At 33.5% G+C, this 17426-nt stretch overlaps 2 protein-coding genes across 3 annotated transcripts; both read left to right on the top strand.

The window, feature by feature from the left end:
- Positions 1 to 557: 557 nt before the first annotated feature.
- LOC144562255 (cyclin-dependent kinase inhibitor 4-like) lies at positions 558 to 3115 on the top strand. Its single transcript, XM_078311444.1, has 3 exons — positions 558 to 988; positions 2345 to 2539; positions 2813 to 3115. The coding sequence occupies exons 1-3, from the start codon at positions 663 to 665 to the stop codon at positions 2880 to 2882; spliced, it is 591 nt and encodes a 196-aa protein (XP_078167570.1). The 5' UTR covers positions 558 to 662; the 3' UTR covers positions 2883 to 3115.
- Positions 3116 to 7989: 4874 nt separating this feature from the next.
- Positions 7990 to 12694, top strand: LOC144561728 (BRCA1-associated RING domain protein 1-like). 2 transcript variants are annotated; one of them, XM_078310807.1, is made up of 14 exons: positions 7990 to 8144; positions 8671 to 8724; positions 8824 to 8891; positions 8997 to 9104; positions 9186 to 9499; positions 9826 to 9946; positions 10045 to 10106; positions 10194 to 10294; positions 10379 to 10565; positions 10664 to 10755; positions 10834 to 10963; positions 11041 to 11206; positions 11281 to 11399; positions 12270 to 12694. In XM_078310807.1, exons 1-14 carry the CDS (start codon positions 8065 to 8067, stop codon positions 12579 to 12581), a joined length of 1914 nt encoding a protein of 637 aa, XP_078166933.1. In that variant the 5' UTR covers positions 7990 to 8064; the 3' UTR covers positions 12582 to 12694. The 2 variants fall into 2 exon arrangements, with proteins under 2 accessions (XP_078166933.1, XP_078166934.1); XM_078310808.1 differs by having other exon boundaries at positions 8001 to 8144; positions 9826 to 9940.
- Positions 12695 to 17426: the final 4732 nt, after the last annotated feature.

The raw sequence follows: 17426 nt of genomic DNA, 5'->3' as shown, positions 1-17426 counted from the left end.
AAATTATAACTTTAATTTACCTAATTCGATTCGGTTTAAACCGAACCGTACCGATACACCCATAGGTGAACCCGTATCACCCCAGATACCTGAGGTGCAAGTTGAAAATCAAGTCCGTTCATTTCACTTGAAACGAATCTTAAAGCAGCCCTCTACAGTCACAATAGCTACCGAATTAAGTTTGATTTAAATAGAATTAATCTGGACCATTGCTTCTTTTAAATTGCACCTCAGTTACCTGAGCGGATACGCACTCCCATAGGTCCACACTTAGGTTCATTCCATTTAGATTTATTGTTTCTAAATTCATTCCAATTGAATTTATATTGTACATGTCCGGAAATTTGACCCTGTTTAATACAAATTCATTATTCATATAATTTGTACTGCATCCAATGACCTGTCCACCAGTTCAGCTACCAACTAATTTTAAATATAAAAAATTGAAGGGCATGGATATAAAAGTAGCCTTTTTGCGTTGCGGGGCTTCAACCCTAAAAACCCGATTCGCTTTCTACAAATACAAACCCTCTTCAAAGCCGCGCCGTTTCCCTCTCTCTCTTTAAACCTCTCCAAAGCCTCTGTTCCCTCTCCTTCTTCTTCATTTTCCTTTTCACACCAAAACCCTAAAAATTTGCAAAATTCGAGAGCTTTTCTTCTAAATGGGGAGGTACATGCGCAAGGGAAAGCTTTCTGGCGAGGTGGCAGTAATGGAGATCTCTCTTCACACACCTCTTGGCGTGCAAACAAGGTCTCGAACCCTAGCTTTGCAAAAGCAAAACCCTAAGTCGACCTCTATTTCGAATGCCTCTCCTCCCTCTCCCGTTGGTTACTTAGAGCTGAGGAGCCGTCGACTGGAGAAGCACCTTCCATTGGTCAAGGGCAAGGGGAATTTGTGCCGCGAAGAGGGCTCGGTTACACCTGAGAAGAGCTCAGCTGCCAATTCTTGCTCTATTGGGTCGTTCTCACCTAGAGAGAAGAGTGGAAGGTGAGATTAATAATAAAAATTTCGACTTCTATTATATTTATATACTAGATTTTCCCTATTCCAAATTGGTTGGGGGGGGGGGGGGGGGGGGGCTCAATTGATTTTCTAATATTTGATGGAATATTTCTGTTATAGAGGATCAAATTGCATTAGAGGTTACAAAGAGCTAAAAAGCTGCTATCTTTTCAATACAAATTAAAATTACTATCTGCAAAGCTCTGGAAGTTGCTCAAACAAGTTCATCTTTTCTTGCACAAACCTCTTTTAGATATGTCATTTCAAAACTAATAAGCCATTAAGTTCCCAGAATCCAATCACAAATACTTTTGCACTAAAAAAGAATAAATCTTTCATAATGCCCTATAGATTCCATTTATTTACAAAATGACATTCTCAACTTTTTTCAAAATGTCCTTTTGATCCGTTGGCTTTCCAGTCTAATTTTTCTATTGGTGCAAAGTAGCAAAGCAATAGAGAGAAGGTAATCCTCATAGAAACCAGTTCCCTTCAACTTTCAAAAGATTGTGGTTACAGTAAATTTCACCTCAGATATTCTGCCATTATTCTCTCGAGTGGGGTCAATAAGCAGTGATTTCAATTAGTATATTTGGTGGGGCTACTCATGCTACTTGCTACAGAGGTTCTGAACTAATTGCTTGTTGGGTCTTTTATAAAAGGATGTCACAACTAAAAAAGTTAGAAAAGGGAAAGCTAAATGCTTTGATTCATGGTACAAGCGAACTGCTTTATCTCTGTATCATGCTTTCCCCATTAAACAACTTGTATGAAAAGAGTTCTCTGGTTTCATGTTGTGGTTTTGGTGGTTTTGTCATGCAACTTGCATGTTTACCCACAAAAAAATATTGGTTTTTTACTAATTTCTTGTCTCCACTTTAGCAAATTATGACTATTTTATTTTTGAGAAATAAAATAACAAACTCCTGCACAGAGTTATTTGAAAGTAAAATAATATGAAAGGGAACAAGATTGCCCACAAAAGAATGATCATATGTAGTCCTATTTAGATAATCTTACAATACTGGTACATGAAATTACTTGGGATTTACCAGGTTGTTAGTAGGGTTAAAAGTTCTTGTGACAACATGCTTTCTCCTCTAATGAATCAAGTATCTTTTATGTTAAAAGAACTGCTAATGGAAACAATTTGTTTCCTAAACGGTAAAAATAGCATATCTGCTTCTGAGGTAAAGAAATCTATGTAGTTGCTTGGCCTGATGATTAGCAACAAACTCAAATAAATCATGCTGCATCGGTAGAACTCTGAACTTCTATAAAATGCATACGCCACAAGAATGTGCATTGTCTAAAACAAATCTAAACATTTTGCTTATGCAGGAATACAAGGGAGAGTACACCTTGCAGCTGGACCCGAGACGGAGAATCATTCGGGACACCCTGTTCAACCACCCGTTCTCAGTCAGGCTTCAGAGTGGAGAGTTCTGGGCATGGAGTCGATGTTCCTTCTCCCTATGAGGTGGAAGAGTTTTTTGCTCGAGTCGAGCAATACCAATGCCAATCTTTCATGGACAAGTATTAAATTCTTTTTCCCACATCCATTTTTATCCAAGGTTTAAATAGCTTTCATCGTGTCATAGGGAAATGCCTGGCTCTATATCCATATTGCGCTGCTATAACGCTAATAGCGCCATTAACTTTTATGTTTCGAAAATGCTATAAGGTGCTATTTAGAACTTTGATTATTACTATTGCTAAAATTGGTTATAGAGTACTGTAACCATGCTAGTAAAACTGGCTTATTGGTACTGGTACACATAACTTATAAATTAATTTAATATTTTTTAGGTATAACTTTGATCCGGTGAACGAAGCTCCACTGGCTGGGCGCTATGAGTGGGTGAAAGTGGACTCCTAAAAATATTTGCATTTAATGAAAACAGAGAGAGGACTTGTATTGTGCACTGTAAAAAAAAATATGTGGAAGACTGGAAGTTCTCAGCTTATTCTCTCTCAGTACAGTAACTAGTCTAGTTTATCTAACCTCCGTCAACTAATTCTCATTCGTCAGAATCAGAAATAGGCTTTCATTTCAGTATTGCGTTGCCAATCACTAATCAGCTTCCAGTCTTTCCTTCCATTTCAAATTTTATTGGTTATGTTATGGTGCTTGTTGTGGTTGGTGTTCGCTCAATTTTATACTCCCTTGTTGAATCATTGGAGAGAAAATTATAATTTTTAAGAAAAAATACAGTACACTGTCTACAACCCTTTGAAAATTTAATAATTTAGAAAAGTTGCGTTGACGGGACATTACTGCTGCACCTGAATTCAGTGCTTTGTCTCTTTATACAGTGCGTATCTGACAAGTGGGAGCGACACTTGTTGGAGCCTTGGATGGTTTAAAATTGACCCATTTCGGTGCGTCTCGTCTCATCTCTCTAATCTCTACTATCTAGGCTCTGTTTGTCTGTGCTTGCCATAATTACCAAGGAAGAGATTTTAGATTTTGACCGTTCCCTCGTGTCGGTGGGATTCCCTTGTGCAGCATCTCATTGGACTGAAAGGTTTTGTTTCGCTCATATCGTTTTTACTTTTAATCTTTTTACTGCGTTCTCAGTTCCTGTCTTCCTGATGTTACTTTTCAAAGTTTCCTGCGCTACACTAAACTGAAAAGAAATTTCTGTAGAAATTAATAAAAAAAAAAACGGAAGGATTACATTAAATTGTTTATAGATATGAAAGATGGTAATTTCTACCAATTTTAAAAATAAAAATGTTTGGATCGGTAGACTTAGTTATATATTTTTTTACTTTGATGATTAGATGGAGGGAATTTTCTATTAGATGTTTAGTAAAACATAAAAAGTTTTTCAAAAATAGATATAATGTTTTTATTATATCTAAATTTTAAGATAATTTGTCCATTTTTGTAAAATCATTGTACATTTTACTAGAGAAAATTAAAAGAAAAAAAAAGACTGGTTTGGATTGTCAGAATTCCTATCTATTCAAATATTTACATTTTTAAAATCGTTAAAAATCCTACTGATTTTTCTATCAATAAAAAAAATATGATATACTCTTTCTTTTTATTAATTTCTACAGAAAAAGTTCTCCACTAATTTTTTTCTACTAAACTCACTTTCTGAATATTCTGCTTAGTTATATAATTTATATTTATTTAATTGTAATATAAATTTGATTATTTTATAATCAAAGTTATATATTCGCGCACTAATTATATGAGTCACCGTAGAATGTACTCTTAATTATTTTAAAATATTGTAGCTTCTCCAAAGGTTTACAAAAATACACACACATATTTTAAAATGTCAGCTTAGCTACTACTGAATATATTTTTAGAAGGGTTTCAACCGGGCTCTAGGGATTTATATTGCACTACCTTAAAGTTTGTAGTTTTGTCACTTTGTCATTTTCGTTAATTTTAGGTTTCATTTTTATTAAAGAATTTCGGTACTCTACAACATCTTTTAAATAATTCTTAAATTTTTTTTTTTTTAAGAAAATTCTTAAAAAATTAAACATGTTTTTTTCTATAGAGATATAAGAGCTCGTACCCAGCACAAAATTTGCAATTTTATTAATTCTAGATTTTCAAAGAATGTTCTCTTTAGAGCATATTATCTACTCTTCTTTGCAACGGTTACCGTTTTCAAAGTATATCCGTTTTAGTTAAAAAGAATTCCAGAGGTATTCAACTATTCGTAGCAACCTCCGGTCTAAATAAATAAAAGAGATAGAGCTGACCAACTGAGCTGTAAATTTGCAATTGGTTTTTGTGTTAGTCTCGTTTATTCGTTTCGGTGATTTAACAGTTCAAGATTTAGGTTTTAGCGTTATAGGTCTGACAATCTATCCTTCTATAATTGTTTAATCTCTAAAAACTTCCAGCCTATATTTCAAGCATTTTGGGTCTTCGTCAAAGCATTTTGCATCAAATGTCGTTCCGTGGACAGAAAATTTCTACCTCGTCACTGATATGTAAATCTAGGTGTATTTTGATATTTAAATATTGAATATAGTTTTGTCTCAAAATTCACTCTGAATCTATCTGTCAATTACTTTAGAAGTAGGAATTTTTTGTCCACAGAGAAAAAGAAGATTCGGTTCTCTAATGCGAAGATAGCATGGAGACAAAAACAAAAAGGATAGGAATCAAGAAAATTTTCATAGAGAGAAAAAATTGCATAATTATTTTACGCACAATCATATTTGTATAACTTGTTCCTATTGTCGATATGTTGTTTAATTTCTCAAAAATTTGCATAATCTAAAACTTTTAATGGTCATAAATTTACTTTCAGTTCCAAGTATATATATAAATAGATCAATATTGAAACCATGCAACAAATACAATAAAAAGAACTTCTATTGCTACGTGATAATGATATATATATTGATGTACAATTCAAATGGAGAACAGGAAATAAAGAAATTATGAAATTCAAAAAAATGCATTCCAGTTCCATAGACTGAACATTGCATTTCATTAGATCAAATAGAAAACATACACACTTGTAAACATTGCAATGAATGGTAGAATTTTCAGCCATTGCATACCTATTAGAATCGATCTATTCTATATAGTTTCTATAATTATATTATGTATAAGAAAGTATTTCTAATTTTACATGCAACAATTACTGAATAATAACATCAGAATTGAAGATTACGTAGCCAAAGATGTAGATATGTTACAGATCTCTGAAGCAAAATAGTCTGACGATAGATTGCAAAAACAGTACCATTTTTATCGTTGGTATGACTGTGACACAACTGAATAGGAAAATTAAGAGCGCCAAAAAGGGGTAGCTAGACGAGTCTCACGAATATTATTTTTCGAGTGTATTGTATGAAGGGTTATGCGGTGGGTAAGAGCACATATCGCAAATGCCAACTGCAAATGAAATGTCTTTTTAATACTGTACAGAGTTTGTACATTTTGAAACCCCTTTGGATCCTATTCGATCATTCGCTGTTTTTGTGGGAAAAGAAAAATTTACTCAGAGTGATTTTTTTTTTCCAGATGCATAGTGTTTCACCTATTCAAATTGGACCCGTTCCCATTCCCGCCTAGTAGCCGAACATGATCTTAGTTTTTGTGATAGGTACAATGCAAGGGCAGTAAACCGCAAACAAGAAAGTTTCATCAAATTCTGAATATATTGCTGCCTTAAATAAATTTAAATAAAGCTCCTGGAGCTCTTTCGGTTAGAATGTGCCGATTAAATAAGTTGAATAAAACTTAGCGTGTTTTATGCTCATTAAGACAGGTAAGTGAGTGTAATTTTAAAATTTATCGAATTGATTTTAAATAGTAATTTTAAATCTTTTAAACCGATATATTTCGCGAGAAATACATGTACATGTATTGAAAATTTTAAACTTATTTAGTATAAAATCAAGATGTAAAAATAAAAATAAATAAAGTTGAGTGCATTCAATTTTTATTATTATTTGATGTCTGATTTTGTCCTAAATTAGTTTAAAAATTATAAATTTAGCATGTCCATGCATCATATGCATCACTCGTGATCAAATTGGTTTTAATATTTTGACTTCATCATTTAAACAAATCTGATAGATTTTGGAGTTATATTCACCAAATTCTCTTAGTGAGCTTAGCACACACTAATTATGCTCTTAAGTTACACTAAGAAAATCTTGTTCGACAATAAATTTGAAGAGTAATTTTCTTTAAAAGGACTTTAAATTGGACAAAATATCGAACTATATTCGAGCAAGGTTAAGATAAACAGGCAAAAAAATAAGAAGCTAAGAAAGTAGTCTTAGCTTTATAAAGAAATATTTGTTTGATAAATTTAAGAATTCTTAGGCTACTAAGAGCCCTAGATATGGGTGTAAACGGATTAGATATTATCTGATTTTGTCCGAATTCGAATTTAGAAAATTACTTCATTTATCCAGTCCGTATTCGTATTAGAAATTACCTGTATCTGTATCTGAAAATTTATAACGTATAAAAATACATTAAGATTATTAACTATCTACAACTATTCGTATCCGACTATTTACACCCTTAAACCACAATAAAAATACTCAATATTTTTAAATTAATTTATTTAACTGCATATACATACTAATGATTTATTAAACTAGATATGCATATATATTCTGATGAACAATATAACACTATAACATTATTAGTGACTAATATTTTGATAATACGATATATGTTTTATAACCAACAAACATATTATGAAAAATATTATATCTAATTTATGAATGAAAAAATTATATTTAGATGTTATTCTTTACTAAAATGTAAATTAGTAATTTATTTTTAGTTATTCAAATCATTTTCATATCCGTATTAATATTGGTCTTATATCAGTCTGATATCTGATTTGTATCCATATCCGTTTAATATCAAATTATAACAGATAAGGATACGGTTTGATCACTATCTGATCTGTATCCGACCGTTTACACTCTAGCCCAAGAGGCTTAAAATCCAAAATTGCGAACAGCACCAGGGCGAGGTCACGTGTCAGGCAAGCGGAGAAAGCTTTGTATCATCCATGGGCTAAAGAGGAGAGGCGGTGAAAGGTTGGGCTTATTCTGATTCAGCCTTCTTATAGTTGACTAATCCTTTTCATTATTTATTGGGCTTGATTGTGGGCCTCTATATACTATGGGCATGCCGCACGTGACCTACCCCAGTTGCGTTCCTATGGTGGATTAATCATTTCAATATTTATTGGGCTTGATTGTGGGCCTTTATATATTATGGGCACGTGACCTATCCCTAGTCAATACAAGTGGCACGTGCACGGATGAGGAATTCATCGTGTGACCACACGCGTGAAAATTTGGAAGCTCCCGCGCTACAAGTACGATTTGGCGCGTCTCCATTTCGCAAGCAGCCCAATATTAACTGGCGCCATTATTGTTTCAATGAATCGACTAAAATTTTCGTGTCAATCCCGCCGCTTCCCGCGCAGGTGAGCATATATCATTTTGCAATAAAGCCGTCCAAAGAAGCTGCCATTTTGTAAAGAGAGATAGAGAGAGGTTTCAAAGAGAAAGAGCAAGAGGGAGAGAAAACGGAAGACATGGAGAACTTGAGAAGGTCGCTGAATCCTCTGGTGCTCAATCTACAGAAAATGGAGCTTGAGCTCACTTGCCCCATGTGGTACTTTTCTATTTTCTCTGCGTGCGCTAGTTCTTTAGTTTGGTTGTTTTAGTTTCCTGGATAAATTGCTCGTATCTAAGCTCTAATTGCTTTTTGTCAGTCATACCAGATGTAACCTATATGTAGAGCAATTTGTTTACAGGTTATCTGAAATCGATCCGAGCAAATTTTCCCTAAATTTGAGTCTGAATGCAGTTGGATTTAATCAATTATCATTTCTTTTCTCCTCTTTGGCTCAAAATATTCTACGGTGTTGCTTGAATATGAAGTGTTTGATGATATGAATGTCTCCTTAGACTTGTACTTGGATCGTCTTGTCTAGTGCCAACGATTTGTAAAAGATGACAAGATGTAATGATCTAGTAAAGTTTTGTTTAGATTGATTATAGTTTGTTGATTCCGTAAATACAGCTGCTTGTAAGTTTCATTTAGTGGTAGAACTGTAAAATTTGGGAACTTTTAGTTTTTTGCACTAATATCTCAGCTCTCCAATTAATTGCATCACTAAACATTTTCCTTCCTGCAGCTTAAAGCTTCTGAGCCTCCCCACCTTCTTGCCATGCAATCATGTATCATGCAGGTGATTTGCTTAAACTGACATAAAGACCTGTTTATCCATTATCTCTTGTTACAGAATTTCTTCCTGATTTCGATTCTGGTTTTTGAATTTTAACTGCAGTCATTGTGCTGCGGCTTCAGTTAATGGTTATGGTTGTCCGCTTTGTAAAGTTACATTCCGGTATCAAGGTAATTCTGTCTACGTAACTACACTGGGTGCATTAATATTGCTCCAGCAACTTTACTTGATAAAGAACTCGGCCAATTAAAAAGTTATTGGGGAATTTTTTGCAGATCTTAAACCGGCCACTCAGATCGAGGCAGTGGTTACTATCTACAGAAGTCTTAGTTCTACTGTCAGCAGTATTCTCATACCAAGAGAGCAGCAAGTGGACATTTCTGGTATGTAAACATACATATAAGGTGGCATGAACAACATTTATCCACTTATGTTATAATTATAATGTTTATTTTATAATTCAGATACAAAGACACCTTCAGGTGGAAGTGGAAGCCCAGACACATTGGGAAATGAAAATAAGATGGATAATTTTGAATGTGAGCAGCAGCGATTATATAGCATAACTGGGTCAAAGTTAGGGTTTCGAGATGCACGTGCCAATGCAATTGTATCAAATAAGTTTGATAAATCCAACCTAGATGCAGAGGTTTGCAAGAAGGGAGCCTCCAGGGCTGATATGACTACATGTGTTGAGCAGAAGGGGCATTGTGGGCCCCCATTATCAGATGACGCAAGGAACATTGATAGTGACAGCTATGATGTGCATAGCGCACCAGTAAGTCTGATTCTAACTAGTAAAACAATTGCGGGAATTAATTTTTATAATTTGAAGCATCTTTTGGTGAGGAAATACCTTCCATAAGATCAATCCTGATAAGAATAGGTCCATCATACTAGATGGTACATATCTGTATATTGGAAACACAAGGATATAATGATTGGTACTGCTGTACATGAATACATAATACAAACACTGTTTACTGCTCTGATGATGCCAACAAAAGTTACATTTCCCAAAAATAATATGCTTTGAATACTGCAATCTCGTTTGTATTGTTGTTGAATGACTTCTCTTATCAATCTGTTATTGTAATCAATTAGGTACTGAAAGGATCAACAAAGAGAGATGCAAAAACTGGAGCAGTCCAAAATAACGATAATAGTATCAGAGAGCCAAAGAAACTAAAGATGACTGAGAATCCCTACAATGAAAAAAGTAATGGTAATGTGCTATTATATACTCTATTTGCATTCTATTCACAAAAACAATATACTGGTTATAGTTCATAAGATTTATTGATTTAAATCAATTGGATGCAGGCAATCAAGTCAACCCTAGTATTGCTGCATGTGGATTTTGCCATTCATTCAAGTCTAGCGAGGTACAATACTCCATTAAAGCACTTTTCTTTTTATTTGGATTATTATGTTTAAAACGTATAGATATTTACCATAATGGAATATGTCAGGTTACTGGCCCAGTATCACATTATCTTGATGGAGCGCCAGTAAATGATAACAGAGCCTTGCTTCCTAGTACCCTCCATGCTCATGATAAATGCATTGAATGGTAAGCTATCTTATATAGTACATGCAAATTATACTTCTAGCTATTGTGTAATTTTTATTAAAGGCAAGCTTTTTCCTAAAACAGGGCTCCTCAAGCGTATTTTGAGGGTGATAATGCAATGAATGTAGAGGAGGAGATGATGCGAGCTTCCAAAATTAAATGTATTAAATGCGGGTTGAAAGGTGCTGCACTTGGCTGCTACTCCCAGAGTTGTAGAAGGAGCTATCATTTCCTGTGTGCCCATGAAACACCTGGCTGCCGCTGGGACATGGTACAATTAAGTTTTGTTATTGTTGTTTTGTATTGATGGAATCTAGCTCCGGAATTTCTTAAGCTGATGTCACTATTTTTTTTTGTCCTTTTTTCAAGGTAAACTTTCTTCTACTTTGCCCCGTGCATTCCTCTAAGAAGCTGCCATGTGATAGATCCAAGTCAAAAGCCAAAAAGGCAAAGCATGCTGGGTGTGTTTCTTGCAACCTAAAGCATTTGAGCTGTGCCTGTTTAATGTATTATTTATTGATAATGTCTTAATTTATCAGATCTCCCAGTTCTTTGACCGGTGACTTAACATCATCCGTGATGAATCAAAGAGGTGAGCGCTGGATAACCTCACATGCTGTGACAAGAGAATGGTTGTTCTGCGGGTCTGCTCTCTCCGACAAACAGAAGGTAGTTTATATTGCAATATCATATCAACCTCAGTTCACATTATTCAGATTAGTTAAGTTTTGGTCTTTTGTTCACAGGAAATATTAGAGGAGTTCGGTAATATTACTGGTGTGGAGGTGACAAACAACTGGAAATCAAATGTGACACATGTAATTTCTGCTACGGATGAGCAGGGTGGGTGTGGAAGATCACTTAAGGTGCTCATGGCAATTTTGGGTGGGAAGTGGATAGTTGGTGTGGATTGTAAGTGCCATTTCCTAGTGCCTTTTGCAATAGTTTGTTGAATTTATTTTGATTCGTTGTTTTATAAATTGAAGGGCTGAAAGCGTGTGTGGAGGCTGGGCATCCTGTTTCTGAAGAGCCTTTTGAGATCAGCCATGATGTCTATGGAGCCTTTGATGGGCCTAAGACCGGTAGACTTAGAGCCATGCAAAAGGTCTGTCTCTCTTTCTCTCTTTGCCAGATAAAAAATAAAGAAAACATGGACCGATAAATGTTTTGTGCCATTGAGAAATAACAAGCAGAAAATACTTTTTTCTTATTTAAAAGAAAACCTGTTTTAGGCTTCTAGCTCAATTGGTTAGTTAATCTCGAAAACATTGATTGCGAAAGCAATTCTGAAAAAGAAAAGATTTAGAGTCCATCTGATTTGATTCGTTTTCAATAGCCACTAGATGGTCATGAGATGGATTTTCTGTTCAAAAGATTTCATTGAAATTTCCATGTATAAGAGTGGAATTGTGAAACTATATTTGTAGCCAGTGGTTGAATTATGAATTAGCTTTGCTTTTGGAAAGTTTCAGTGTCATGCATAACCCTGAATATGTAATCATGGAGTGCCTGTTTGGGTGTGTGCCGAGACCACTTAATGGCATCAGGGTTTTCTATTATAGGGTAGCTTTTTAATTTCTTTTTGTAAATAACTTCTCTTTTATTCAATAGAAGGGCTTGTGTCTATTTTTCAAAAAAAAAAATCATGGAGTGCCTGTTAAAAGAAACAATTTTCCATACTCAACAAAACAAAGGAAGCACCTCATTTGTCACACACAATGAAAAGAAAAAAAATACATTTATACCTTACTATATTATTGCTATGCTCGAATATTCTATAACTGGCCCTTATTATTTCATCTGGATTTAAATAGGCAGAAAGAGGGGTATTTTGGGTATCTTAAAAGAAATCAGCACTAACAGAACTGGCATATGCAACTTTCCATGTTTTAGAGTCGCATTGAATATTGTACCCTTTCTAGGATGTATTTCAAAGCTGGAAAGTTATTCATTTTATTTTTTAACTATGCAACAGGCACCGAAGCTGTTTGCAGAGTTATCTTTCCATTTCAGTGGACGCTTCTTGCCATATTACAAAGGCTACCTAGAAGACCTGATTGTAGCTGCTGGTGGTACCATCATTGATAAATCAAACCTCTCAAGCTCATCTTTTGTCGTCTATAGCACCGAGCCTCCACAGGGAAGCAACCGAGAAGACCTGAATGAAGCAATTAATAAGAGAAAGATTGAGGCTGAAGAATTAGCAGTTGCCACCGGTTCAAGAGCTGTAGCCCATACTTGGCTTCTTGATTCAATTGCAGCTTGCAGTTTGCAACAGGCTGCTTGAGTTTTTTTTTTTCTTTTCCAATTTTTATTGAGATTTAAATTTGGTTGTTTATTAGTACAATTTTCTGCTGTGTGATTGTAACATTAATATAGTTTAATTAATTGCGTGGAATATCTTCTGATGTGCATCATATATTGGCTGTGGCATTGCTGGCAAGATGCTGCAATCCTATTTTGTCAGACTTAATTGTTTGCAATTGTAGAATTGGATGGATAATCTTAAGATACTAATTTTTTAGATGGGTAGAAAATTACTGTTCTGATTTTCTACCGATCTAAAAAAATAATAAATAGTTTCCAAAAAAAAATATAAAATTTAGTTTACAATTACATATTTTTATGGAAATTATGTTGAACGGTTTGAATTGATTGTGATGACTTTTTTTTTTTGAAAAATAGTGGTATTTTACCACTGATTTCATTGAAATCAAGAATCATAGCATATTTGACCTAGTACTTAAAAGTAGTACCAATATCAAATATGTCAAGTCTTTACAACTGTTCAAAACATAAGCAAAAATAATAGAAAAAAACCAAACATAAGCAAAAATAATAAAATTTGAGTCCATAGCGTATAAAAATAGTAAGCTAACCCAACCCTTGGTTAGATGAGTGAAATAGCATGGTAACCTATAAAAAACAAAGTATAGTCCCTTTTTTCTAACTTAACACATCCAAACATAAAATAATAGTTTGAAATAGTCAACTTGGATTAGCACTATTTTTTGCTTCATCCAAACGTACCATAACACCTTGTTTGGAGGGAAAGTAGAGAAAGGGATGGAATGGAAAGAAAAGAATTGATTTCACTCCCGATTTGAGGTGCAACGGATAGAAAAAAATTATTGCAAATATTTTCAAAGAAAACACCACAAACGTCCAATCCTATATTTTACCTATAAAATTTTCATAAATTTTCATTAAAATTTATTTGTCACAAACCTATAGCAGCTACCGAATTTTTCATCAACCTCATAAATTAAATTAACCAAATTAAAAATAAGACAAAAATAAAAATTAAATTTATTTTTTCTCATTAATCATCAAACACAAAGAGATGAAATATATTAGTCTTTCTACCTATTCCATTATATTCTCTTCTATTCTTCACCTCCTCTCCCTTATACTCTCCATCCAAACAAGTGTAAAAAAATATAATGGCTCAAAGTGAGGCTAATCAAAATTTGAGTTGCGAACTAAAATCGGCTTGGACCTTCGTAAAGATTCCAATCTCGGCCGAAAATTGACATCAACTAGTTTTTATCTCTCAAATTTAAGAGTGATAAAAAAACTCATAACTCGTGGTTCAATCGTAACTCGCACCTAACTCATTCGTTAACAACTCGTAACAAAAAAGGACAAGGAAACAAGTTTCTTTAAAAAGTTCCCAAATTTTACAGTTCTACTACTAAATAAAACTTACAAACAGCTGTATTTACGGAATCAACAAACTATAATTAGTCTAAATGAAACTTTCCTAGATCATTACATCTTGTCATCTTTTACAGATCGTCGGTACTAGACAAAATGGATAAGTACAATCTAAGGAGACATCCATATCATCAAACACATTATATTCAAGCAACACCGTAGAATATTTTGAGCCAAAGAGGAGAAAAGAAATGATAATTGATTAAATCCAACTGCATTCAAACTCAAATTTAGGAAAAAAATGAGTTAATTTGTGTGTATTTTATACTGTCTAATTCGGTTCAACTCGGTTAAGTCCAGTTCAAAAAGTCTGTAAATTTTATTTTATTTTCTTAAAAAAAAAAATTTCAATTAGACTCAGCGGACCAGCTCGTGATGACCTTGAACTGAGATTTCAGCTCGATTATCTAAAGTCAGTTCACTTGTGACTCGGATGAGTCAGCTCGTTGCCACCACTGCTCGAACTGGAGGCCTCCCATTAGTTACGACTCTAGAGACCAGAGGTCACGCGATCAATGCATTGATCCGGTCTTTCGGGCACATTCTATTGACCGTCTGATGGTAGCATTTGACTAGATCTCTAACTGCCACATCATATCAGCGCCATGGAGATCGACATTGGTTGAATCCTGTGTCGTGGAAGAGATCCATCCAGTAATAGCATTCCTATTTCTATTCTTCTCCACAATATTTATTGATCGCAACAAAGCGTATCAGAGTCGTCAAATTAAGCTTATCATGATTGATCTCAGGTGTTGTTGCCTGTTCCTTTTCTTTTTTGGCTGAATTTACATCCCTGAGATATCTCAAAAATTTAAGTTGATTTCTGAAAAATTCAAATCGTTCAGATTTTTAAAGCACGAATTAATTATAAAGTCACACATTTTGTATTAATATTATCCCGTAAATCTAAAATTTAGACAACGTAAAATATAGTGACATCGATTTTGAGATAAACTAATTTTTTTTTGACTAAATAAACTAAAAGATTTAGTTATCAGAATACACACTCCAATGCCAAAGCACTTTAGATAATATATGCAAGGTCATCAGGGCGGACTCAAAATTTTAGTTAGGGGACAAAAAAAATATCAAATTGGGATTAAATAACTAATCGCGTTTAAACTCATTAACTAATTAAGTACTCGATAAAAAAAACAAACAATGCTTTAACTTATGCTTTCTGATACTCTGACTTGCAATTTCTGATTCTCTAACCTATAATTCTAGTTACGAATCATAATTGAAGAAATTTATTTTAATTTTAACTCTATATTTAACTAATTACAAATCAAACACTCAGAGAATGACAAAATTATTTTAAAGGGGGCAAATTGATCGGAACGTTCTGACATCCACTAAAATTCAAAATTCAGAAAAAAATAGTTGCCCTATATGGGTCCGCCTCCGAAGATCTTTGCGTTCTTTTGGAGAAAATAATTCAAATGAATTGGCGAAGGTGCTTTCGTCCTTTTATTTTATTTTTTCTTTTCTTTAAATTACAATTTTTGTGTCTGTTTAGATATTTTTATAGGTAATTTTATACTGATACAAATGTTTTGATAGGTATTGCGACGTAACCCTCCTAATTTTTAAATTAATAATAATAGAAAAAAGAATAGAGTAAAGATGTTGTTCCCCTTAAGTCTGTTCTCTAAATATCTCTCTAACTAACTGATGCATAAAGTACGATGGGGACAACTAATTACATGGGAGAGGCTACTAACTACTTAGGGGACCACTTATATTTGAAAAAATTTACAACTGGTGCGCGCATGTATGGATACTTATACGCGCAAGTATTACCATATAATATATTAAATATTCATATCTAAGACATTAAGTATTAAAAAAAAACTGGACATCAACTTTCTTTTACAAATCCATCTTTTATACGTTTTTAGAAGTAAGTTTTTTTTTTCCGTTTAATCTCGTCAATATTTCTAATAATCTGTGAGCAATTTTGCGAATCTAAAACCACAAACATCTTTTATGTAATTTGCTCTTTCAAATGAGATTCATGAAGAAGTACTTTCGGGTTCTTCGTCGTTCAAGTATTAATATCTCAGTGTGCAAATATTCATATTTTTTTTTTTTGTCCCTCCCCCCTCCCCCCTCCCCCGATCCAACGAAAATCCTAGATACGCCCCTGAATCTAGATACTAGTTAATACAATTATTGGACTCAAATAGATATTATAATTATATATATACTAATAACAACTCATGTTCATAAAAAGTATCTATCATGAAAATAAAGATATTTATGTATATACGAAGATGTATTAGTGTCACAAAACAAATTGTTAAAAGAAATCCGAATAATTAAATGTCACTCGGAACATAGTTTGCATGATTAAGATTAAAAATTTAATGCCTGCTAAGAAATTTGCAATCTTAAGAACCACACTACCATAATTAGATAAGAAATTATCTTTTTCCAGGTTCATTTGAGAATTTAGAGTTTATGTAAAGATCCAGTGTCTTAATTTGCATAGTCGGATTAATTAAGTAATTTAATCACAATTATACTAATCATATAGTTACAGTAACGATATTCTTATGTTAACTAATCAAAATATATTTAACTTAAAGATTATAATATAATCACAAATATAAATATACTATGTAGTGATACAAATAAAATTAATTAAATAGTAAGAGAATGTACCTCAACCAATAAAAAATTAGATATACGTAGATTCATTATTTAGCAGCAATTAATTGAAAATAATAACAAGAAACATAAGTGGACAAGAGCACCACGTCTAATATTATTTGCCATGGTAATGAATTGTATAGATTTGAAATCTAACACCAGAAGAAAATAATGAAAGTAAAGGAAAAAAAACAGAGAGAGAGAGAGAATTAACTAATTAAGCCTCCTTGGTTAAGGAGGCCATAGTAGTTAATTTATGAGGTATGGATTAACACAGATGGTTAAGTGTCTTGTTATGTCCTAAGATATGCACATTTGGCAGATTTAAGATAAATTACACAATATTTAATTAAGATGATTTGTGTCGTCGGACAGTTCGAGTAGCTAAAGGACTCTTTTTCGGATTCGTATTACCTCCGTTTCTCTCGTTTACATGAGGTGCAATATATATAAACAGATGACCCAGATTCAGGGGCGGATCTAGAATTTTAGATAATGGGGCCAAAAACATAAAAAAAAAATCAATCGCATAATTTTTTTTTAGTAAAGTAAATATTAATAATTTCAACTTTTACATCTTTGAAGTATAAAAGTTTTGATAGTCCAAACATGTTCCATCTCCAACAGAAGAATAATACAGTAACTATTGATAAACAACAAAAAGGGACCTAATACGTTTTCACATTCATTATCACTCAATTGTATTCTTTGAGTTCTCATTTTCTAAAAACGAATTAAGATGACACTATCACTAACC

Source organism: Carex rostrata, chromosome 11 (assembly GCF_964058835.1).
Source record: "Carex rostrata chromosome 11, lpCarRost1.2, whole genome shotgun sequence".
In the NCBI taxonomy this organism is placed as follows: domain Eukaryota; kingdom Viridiplantae; phylum Streptophyta; class Magnoliopsida; order Poales; family Cyperaceae; genus Carex; species Carex rostrata.
This window is presented reverse-complemented; position numbering and strand designations above follow the sequence as displayed.